Here is a 9,800-nt window from a genome sequence, read left to right on the forward strand (position 1 = left end):
AAATGTATTTGAGTTCAGAACGTTCTTTATCCGTTCATGAGCCTCCTCTGTGATTCTTTTCTGGGACCAAAGGTTCATTAAACATTGTGTTAAACCTGGATCTGCAGAAACTTCTGTGGTCTGAATCTGTTTAAAAAAGCTGTCAGACAGTAATTATTTCACAATCATCATGTTTATTGAGGTGATCATACTGCTGTCTCTTTTTTGGTATAACTAATTACTTCATGTTAACTAATCTTTTCCTTTTTTTTTTGTTGTTTTCTCTCTTTATCCCTTTACTCCGCTTTTCCTTCTCTTTTCTTTTCGGTTTCTTTTAATATTCTTTTACTTATTTTTTACTTTTCCCCCTATTTATTTAACAGTATTACTTTACCTATTGATTTGTTCATATTGTTTTGTTCTCTCTAAACTTTTTGGGGGTTTTATTACACTATATTGTAACTATGTAAGCCCCTCTGGGTTTCTTTGGTCTTCCTTGCACATGCTCTTTATGATGTGGGTGTACATTATGGATATTTTGTTTGAATTACTCTTTTGTGCTAAAGAGTTGCTACTATACTACACAGCACTGTAAATAGCTATTGGGAAACATTAAATATCACTGTAACTGCTGAGAACTGTGGAGAATAAAAGTAGCTGTACACATAACTGAATCGGCCCCAGCTGGCAGTACATTGGGAATGAGTTGTTATTGGATTAAAAGACTGACTTTCGTAATTAATGAATCTGAATCTTTCCACTGCAGCAGCAACACCGTTTTAACTGATTCTGTGATTACGCCAGAGGTGGAAAGTAACTAAGTACATTTACTCGAATACTGTACTTAAGTACAATTTTGAGGTACTTGTACTTTACTTGAGTATTTCCATTTCATGCTACTTTATACTTCTACTCCACTATATTTCAGAGGGAAATATTGTACTTTTTACGCCACTACCTTTATTTGATAACTTAAGTTACTAGTTACTTTGCAGATTCAGATTATTAATACAAAATATAATCAACTAATAAATTGTGATGTATTATTATAGATTACTGTAAGCTACCCAGCAGTATATAAAGTAGTGGAAATCAGCCCCACCTTTTCCAGCTGCAACATTAAAGTGATGCTTACACATTAATGCGTCAATAATTATAATTCAATAATATAATATATACTGTATTATTCTGAAATGGGCCATTCTGCATAATGAGCACTTTTACTTTTGTTGCTTTAAGTACATTTTGATGCCAATACTTTTGTACTTTTACTTAAGTAAAAGATCTGAGTACTTCTTCCACCACTGGATTACGCTAAGAACTCAAATACATTTTTCACGTGGCCTGAATCCTCTTCCATATGACTTGGGCTTGATAAGCTCTCGTCTTGGTTTTGATTCAGACTTGATAAACTCTGGTCTCAGTCTCGACTCGTGACTTGGACTTGACTACAGCTCTGCCTCATGGTTGGATATGAACATTGCACTTGCTGAATAAAGTGTTACCAGCTGCTGCAGGTGGTCAGAATCTGCCTCTTGTTGTGCAGGCGCTGGGCTTCGCTGCTACAAGTGCTCAGACTACACCGGGCGCTGCGAGAACGTGCAGGAGTGCACGTACGAAGACTCCTGCATCTCTCTGAGTGAAAGAGGTGCGTTGTTGTTGTTGAGGTGGATTGTGTTGCAGATTTTGCTATACTCTACTCAATACAGGATTTCCTCTCTTCTGTGTCAAACCCACCAGTGTGTGTGTGTGTGTGTGTGTGTGTGTGTTTGCTCTGCAGGAGGTAAGACCATCCGTCAGTGCATCAGGTACACAGACTGTGATAACTCCCGGCTCACCCAGATGTTTCCGGCAATCTCCGGCTTCACCTACCGATGCTGCAGCAGCAACATGTGCAACGGCGGCAGCGCTGTTACCACGGCAACACCCGTCCTGTTTCTGGCGGGGTCCCTGCTGAGCGTTTGGTGGTGTTCAGTCTGAATGCTTTGTAGCTAACTAACTTCTAGCTATTTAAGTTGGGGTTTTTTTAGGATAATTACTGATTTTGTTTTGTAAAATTAACATGAACTAAAAGGCGTGTTGCTGTTTGTGAGTCGCCTGTGAGTCCAGCTTCTCAGGTCGGGGTTTAAAGTCACAATGAAATGAAAAATGACTTTTTCACCTTGTTAGCTAATTTTCCATGTCATAACATAAACCTATTTAACAATAAATGGCAAAAAAATTACAAAATGTTTATTTTCTTGTATTTTTATATCAAAATCCCATTACTTTTCCTTCTCTGAAAACAGTGCCCTTCCGCCCGTCCCATCCAATAAAACTTTCTCTCCCTAACTGGTCCTATTGGTTTACACTTTTGAATGATCCCACCCCAACATCCTGTTTCAACAGGAAATACATCACATTAACATCACAGCCAGCCCTGCGTTCAGCCCTGACAAAACGTAGCAAAACGTTTATTTAAACGGAAACGGTGGTGCGTTGAACACACTTTTGTTTTACGCAAGCGTTGCACTTACGTCAGCAGAGGAGGCCAAATCTTTGCGTTCTTTAAATATGTTTTTAATACTACAAAATACGTTCAATGTTACAGTCACTGCCCTTTCCGTCCAGAATAGCAGAAAAAATCCCAATGCAGTGAAGGGGTTTGTGGAAACTTTGGTTCCTAATTATAGTGATCCAACATTTGCCTCATTTGCATTTCAGGATGACAAGGCAAACATTTCAGGTGAAGGATAATCCACCTCTTACCTTCGAGACTGCGTTAGGATCTATATGAGCTAATAATTTTATTATAAGTATTAGGCCTATCATTATTGCTGATCACTGATGTTGTGATATGATATTGTAATATTTACCATTATATATTTAGAGGAGTAGAGTGGAGTAGAAAAGTTTATGAAAGTGTCACTCCACAATGGTACAAACAATAGCAAAAGATACAAACATGTCTTCTAATTAGTTCATTTGTAAAGGACTTTTGTTGGATCCGTTGTGTGCACTGCCTTTTTAATACGGCGGGGTTTATATACACACCCCGCTGCTGATTGGCTAACAGCTCTGACACACCCACCAAACGAGAGACAACGTACCTCAAAGCCCGTTTCACACCGTTTCGAGGAAACATGACGTTCAACCCAGAAACCGTGGCAAAACGGTGCACACCGTTTTCAGATTGAACGTGCCCCACGTCTCTTCCACACCAGGCTGGTGGAATGGAAGAGACTTCCAGCTGTGTTCCAGGTGAGAATATGTTGTTTTATCTCTGATGTATGAAGCATTCCAGTGCTGTGCTCTTCTATATTGACTTCTATAGATTGACTATATATAGAAGACAAGGCGCCATGATGTTCCTCATTAAACCTCCATTCATAAGCCTCCTCCTCAGTGCTTGAAATTAGCTGTACACATAACTGAATCGGCCCTGGCTGGCAGTACATTGGGAATGAGTTGGTAACAGAATTCATAATTAATGAATCAGGATCTTTCTACATTTAACCTCAACTGCTCCCTCAGCAGAACACAGTGTAATTCAAAATACAAAAAAAATAGATTTATTAAACATCATGGCAGGATGGCTTCATAAATAACACTTTATGGACAGAGAGACAGACAGTTACATGTAAAATCATACAAACTGGAGACATTACACAAACCCTAAAGATCACAAAGGAGCATGAACATCAACAGCTAAAGTGCCATGATCTGAGCCAGAGGGATATAATGTATAATGTAAACACTGGGATTTATGTGACTGGCATATAATGTGTAATATAAATACTGGGTTTTATCAGATGGAATATAATGTAGAATATAAACACTGGGTTTTATGTTACTGGCATATAATGTAGAATATAAACACTGTGCTTTATCAGATGGAATATAATGTAGAATATAAACACTGTGCTTTATCAGATGGAATATAATGTATAATATAACAGGAGAAGCGCTCTCAAGGCAGAGCCACGTCATCAGGGAAAGTCGACACTAAAATGTTCCAGCTGACAGTCTGTTTGTACTGAGAGTGTTTGAGTATTTCCTGCTTCTCAGTCGCTCATCTCTCCAAGCCCCTCCTCCTCGATCTGTCGTCCAATCACCTCCAGCTGCACCTTTTTCTTCTGCCCGTTGTTTTTCTCCGCCTCTTTCTCCGTTTGGGCGTACCAGGGCTGAGGGGCGGAGCTATCGCAGGCGCGGCCCCCCCTGCGGAACCCCCCCCTGCCGGCCCGGACCAGGCCCCAGCCCTGGGGCAGGGGGTCGGAGGCGCCCTCCTGCACGCCGCGGGTCTGGTCCAGCTCCTTGGAGCTGAGCGACGACATCCGGACGGGAACCGTGTTCCCGAACTTGGAGTAGTCCACGGAGTAGCGCCCGTCCTCCTCCGTCATGATGGAGACGAAGCGCCGGCCCCACAGGATCTCCTCAGGAGTGTAGGAGGTCCGCGCCTGCATGGTGATCCCCGTGGTTTCCACCACACCTGCCAATCAAACTACTGTTAGCCGAGGTTATTATAGTTTTGCATTTTTCATTAGTTTTTATTTTTATTTCTTTTTGACTTTTTGTTTTCAATTTCAGTTTAGTTTTAATTAGTTTTTAAAGCGGTTTGCTAGTTTAGTTTTTATTTTTTGATAATGCTTAGTTTTAGTTTAGTTTTTATTAGTTTCAGTGTTAGTTTTAGTATTTTTTGTAATATGGGGTATTTGTCAGGGGCGAGATTCAAAAATTCAAAATACTAGGCTTATGTATGAAATAAAGTTTATTTTAGTTAGTTTTGTAAACACACAGTACAGTTTCAGTTAGTTATCGTTTTTTTGTAAAGCCTCATTTTTATTTTTATTTCAGTTAACAAAAATGTTTTTTCACACCTAGTTTTCGTTATTTCGTTAGTTTTCGTTAACGATAATAACCTTGCTGTTAGCTCCACAGCAGATAAAGAATGAGAATTTTTGCACACCTTAAAGTCTTGAGTGACAGGTGCGTAGGACAAAACAAAATGCACTGTTTACCCTGTGTATGTTTACCTGTGTATGTTTACCTGTGTATGTTTACCTGTGTATGTTTACCCTGTTTATGTTTACCTGTGTATGTTGTGTATATGACAAATAAACAGACTTGAACTTGAACTTGAACTGTGAGGTTTGGGTCACAGGACCTTCATCAGGCAAAAATGAGCCTAATGAGACACGTTTTTGCCTGACGAAGGTCCAATGACCAAAACATCACATTGAAGTATCATGCAAGTGTAGACAGTGTGTGGGATTACATTGCTTTCTCTGTAGAACAAGACTAAGGCTAATCCACTACACTTCAAATAGCAGATGCAAAATTCTTGTTTTCTATAACAGCTCAGTGGGGATTTGTACCTGAAAAAATAGAACAATCAGGATGCAACGGTTCTTTGTACCTTTACCTTATTGTATATGTGACTGTTCCAGTCAAAATAGAGGGAGGGAAATTTGGACCAGAGGCTCACTGTTACGTGTTGATTGGCACTATTTAGGCACTAGGAAAAGTACTGTACATTTTAAAACATGCAATTTAAGAACTAACACACTACTTAAGAACTAAGAAAAGTATGTCTAAAAAGGTATATAAAAATTTTTGCACACAGACAAGCTTGGCTGTGAGCAAAGTAGCTGCTTGGTTGAAGCCTCGGGGAAATAGCCAAAACTTACTTAACTTTTTAATAAACCAATAAATATTAACCCAGTTGGAATAAACATGCATTTGGAATGGCACTAAGCATTAGTGGATCCATGTTAGTAAATCCATGTCTGCTGAATCCATGTTAGTGGATCCACGCTGGTGGATCTGGGCCTTCTGACCTTCCAGGATGACGATGATCTCCAGGTCGTCGGAGGCCAGTGATTGGGCGGAGAGCTCGTACAGCGGGCTTCCTCTCTCGATGGTGTGGCTGATGATCAGAGGAGAAACCAGGAAGATCCCGTTGCTCCTCAGAGGATTCTCCACCTGGATGTCCAGCTGGCACACCGGGATCACCTCGCCCTCCGCCGTCACCGTGCGCCGGATCACCTGGACAGACAGACTCGGTCTTATGAACCGGCCTCAGTTTTCCCAGCCTGCCTCAGTCTTACTACCCTGACAGTAGATTTGGAACATGTGGCACGGCAGAAATGTTTTTATAACTGAAAACAGTCTGGAAAAAAAAACAGCCTTCATTTGAATATTTCAGCTGTTCAGCTCCCACTGCTGCCTTCTTGCTGTGGAGATAAAAAGGCTTTCTAGTTAATGTAGTTAGTGGGGTTTTACTTAAGATAGAGCCACAGGGTTTTAGCTAGGGTGGAGCTGAAGGCGTAGTTAAGGTGGAACTAAAGGGTTTTAGTTAAGGTGGAACTAAAGGGTTTTAGTTAAGGTTGAGGTAAAGCAATTGTAGTTAAGATAGAGTTAAAGGGTTTTAGTTAAGGTGGAACTAAAGGGTTTTAGTTGAAGTAGAGTTTACAGGTTTTAGTTAAGGTAGAGTTAAAGGGTTTTAGTTAAGGTAGAGTTAAAGGGTTTTTGTTAAAGTGGAGTTAAAGGGTTTTAGTTAAGGTAGAACTAAAGGGTATTAGTTGAAGTAGAGTTAAAGGGTTTTAGTTAAGGTGGAACTAAAGATTTTTAGGTAAGGTAGAGTTAAAGGGTTTTAGTTGAAGTAGAGTTTACAGGTTTTAGTTGAAGTAGAGTTTACAGGTTTTAGTTAAGGTAGAGTTAAAGGGTTTTATTTAAGGTGGAACTAAAGGGTTTTAGTTGAAGTAGAGTTCAAGGGTTTTAGTTAAGGTGGAACTAAAAGGTTTTAGTTAAGGTAGAGCTAAAGGGTTTTAGTTAAGGTGGAACTAAAGGATTTTAGTTAAGGTAGAACTAAAGGGTTTTACGTAAGGTAGAGTTAAAAGGTTTTTGTTAAAGTGGAGTTAAAGGATTTTAGTTAAGGTGGAACTAAAGGGTATTAGTTGAAGTAGAGTTTACAGGTTTTAGTTAAGGCAGAGTTAAAGGGTCTCGGTTAAGGTGGAGCTGGACTTCACCTGCAGCTGGACGGTAGCAGAGATGATCATACTCTTCCTCAGGTCTCCCACTCTGAACATGAAGGTGGGCCGGCCGTTGCGAGGAGCGATGACGGCGTTCCTGGAGAAGATGAGCGTCTCGGCGCGGCGGTTGGCCTGAGCCGTCTTCATGAACACGCAGCCCAGCATGACGGCGTTGATGATCAGACCCAGAATGTTCTGGACGATCAGCACGGTGATGGCCAGCGGACATTCCTCCGTCACCATCCTGCCTCCAAAACCTATGGTGACCTGCAGCAGACATGGTGACCGTGTTTAGCTAACAACCTTCACTGTGATACTGACAGTAGAACTCTGTTACAAAGCCTGGCAGACTGTGAAACTGGCTTAGTCAATAACAATAATAATAACTAGAAAGGTGCATTTCCTGAAGACAGTGCAGGTGATTGCTGCACAGCAATGCTGGTGGATAGGTAGCACTAGGTGATTACAAGTGGATGCCAGGGTGTTACTAGGTGGTTGCTAGGTGATTTCAAGTGGTTGCTTGGGTGTTTCTATGTGTTATCTAGGTCAGTGGTTCTCAACCTTTTTCATATCAAGGACCCCTAATTTAGTCCACATTAGAGCCACAGACCCCCATTTGATGAGATTTTGTCTCTCAGACCCAAATCTGGGAATATTTTTATTGTTGCATATGATTTTGTCCAGAATTCCATGCTGTATTGACGTATTGCAGGAAGAGAGATAACAGTCAAACTATGATCAAAATAATCATTCTTCTACATTCTCTAATTCTGTTAACTAACTAACTAAGTAACGCTGAGGTTTAACAATTGATACATTTTCTGGAGACCCCCTGGAACCCCCTCAAGGACCCCTGGTGGTCCCCGGACCCCACGTTGAGAACCACTGCTCTAGGTGAGTATTAATGGTTGCTGTGGTGTTAATAGGTGGTTGCTAGGTGAGTATGAGTGGTTGCTATGGTGTTAGTACGTATATGTTGTTACTAGGTGGTTGCTAGGTGAGTATGAGTGGTTGCTATGGTGTTAGTATATGTTGTTACTAGGTGATTACTAGATGTTGGCTAGGTGGTTGCTAGGTGATTTCTAGTGGTTGCTAGTTGATTACAAGTGGTTGCTAAAGTGTTACAAGGTGGTTGCTAAGCAATTACTTGTAGTTGCTAGGGTGTTACTGTTACAAGCCTGGCAGGAGACTGTGAACCTGGCTGAGTCAATAATAATGCTGATACTACTACTATTACTACTACTACTACTACTAATAATAATAATAATAATAATGATAATAGTATCCGTCACCTGGACTTCGATGGAGAAGAGGAAGGCGGAGGTGAAGGAGTGGATGGCGGTCACACACGGGACGCGGCCCGGCTCGCCCTCCGGGTCACGAGGGACCAGGTCTCCGTGGGCGAAGGCCAGCAGCCACCAGACCATCGCAAACAGCATCCAGGAGCAGAGGAAGGCCGAGGTGAAGATGAGCAGCGAGTGCTGCCACTTCAGGTCCACCATGGTGGTGAAGACATCCTGCAGGAACCGGCCCTGCGCCACACACACACACACACACACACACACACACTCTGAGAGTGATAACATTTGTCCAACCCCAAGGCAAGCTTTAGTTCCTAGTTTCAGGGGGTGGGGCTTCCCTTTGTTTACATTTGGATTGCAGGTCGTGGCTTTAAGGAGGCGAGGTGACAGGTGGCGAGAATGAAGAACCATTTTACATTATGGCTCGTCAAAATGCTGGAGGTATCAAACACAAGGCAGAGTCCAGTTTGGGATGAGGTTGACAGTTAAATGATGAAATTTATTGAAAAGGTTTGACTGTCTGTACCTAGACTCCCCCCGCCCCACCAGTAGTGCTCTGCATCTTAGCTGGATGACACTCTCTAAATGCACTGCTCATAAACATACAAGCAAGAGGTGGCAGTTTAATAATTGTGATTGGAGCCTCCGCATCAAAGGAAATGTCATTAGAGGCTGTGACTTAAACTGTGGCCTACGGGCCTGTATCTGTCAGGGTCCCGCCTGACTGCACATTTCAATTGAAATTCGTGAAATGTTGTAAAATGCATTGAACACGGACACGGTACTTAGAATATTTTGGGGCCCCTGGTGGTCTGGGGCCCCGGGGCACGTGCCCTGCATGGCCCGGTCAGGGATACAGGCATGTCTGCACTCCATCCCTCTGTGTGTTTTCATTCACTCATTCATTCATTTTCCATATTCCTATTCATGTCACGCCCCTGTGCTCCATGCTGGCGCCTATCCCAGCATGCACTGGGTGGAAGGCGGGGAAACACACTGAACAGGTTGCTGGTCCATCACAGGGCTCCTATGTGTTTTCCCAGAATTAAATAAAGGCAAAGTGAAAATAAAAAAAAGAGAAAACATCTAAATCTCTGGACAAAAAGAAGAAGAAGAAGAAGAAGGGTGGCACAGTGTTCCTCTGCTCTACCTGCTCCCTGATGTTCTTGTGGGCCACGTTGCAGGATCCGGTCTTGGTGATGAAGCGGGCTCTCTGGGACCTGGAGCGGAAGCGGCTCGGCTGGTTCTGGTCCTCGGCCAGCCGGGTGAGCAGGAAGCCGTCCGGCAGGAGGCCCTTCCTGGCCAGCATGCTGCTGCTCGCCTGCTCCCTGACCCTGTTAACAAAGTTTAGAACCGTGTCATTCATCATCACTCCAAACAAAAACAACTACAGTCATCCTATGATCAAGTTAAGCAGGACAAAATCACAGCAAAAATATAAGTCTCTATAGGAATATTATAGGAATATCATAATTATATCATAGGAGATTAGAAATATATAGAAACATTA

At 42.1% G+C, this 9,800-nt stretch overlaps 1 protein-coding gene across 1 annotated transcript; it reads right to left on the bottom strand.

The window, feature by feature from the left end:
- Positions 1-4,022: 4,022 nt before the first annotated feature.
- On the bottom strand, positions 4,023-9,599 carry LOC139665414 (ATP-sensitive inward rectifier potassium channel 11-like). The gene is made up of 5 exons (XM_071544420.1): positions 9,441-9,599; positions 8,282-8,521; positions 6,987-7,256; positions 5,796-6,003; positions 4,023-4,447 (listed from the first exon to the last, which is right to left on the bottom strand). Exons 1-5 carry the CDS (start codon positions 9,597-9,599, stop codon positions 4,023-4,025), a joined length of 1,302 nt encoding a protein of 433 aa, XP_071400521.1.
- Positions 9,600-9,800: the final 201 nt, after the last annotated feature.

The sequence above is a fragment of the Centroberyx affinis genome, unplaced genomic scaffold, assembly GCF_046629955.1.
Source record: "Centroberyx affinis isolate AG114_WGS23_722 - 3 ecotype Tasmania unplaced genomic scaffold, CSIRO-AGI_Caff_v1 ptg004569l_1, whole genome shotgun sequence".
Classification (NCBI taxonomy): domain Eukaryota; kingdom Metazoa; phylum Chordata; class Actinopteri; order Beryciformes; family Berycidae; genus Centroberyx; species Centroberyx affinis.

What these genes read in the sequence shown, in the direction of transcription:
- LOC139665414 (XM_071544420.1), bottom strand. Translation starts at nt 9,599, where the DNA reads ATGCTGGCCAGGAAGGGCCTCCTGCCGGACGGCTTCCTGCTCACCCGG. An exon ending in TCTTCTCCATCGAAGTCCAG is followed by an intron (nt 7,257 to 8,281) that starts GTGACGGATACT and finishes TGTCTGCTGCAG; the next exon opens with GTCACCATAGGTTTTGGAGG. An exon ending in CTGCTACCGTCCAGCTGCAG is followed by an intron (nt 6,004 to 6,986) that starts GTGAAGTCCAGC and finishes CTGTCTGTCCAG; the next exon opens with GTGATCCGGCGCACGGTGAC.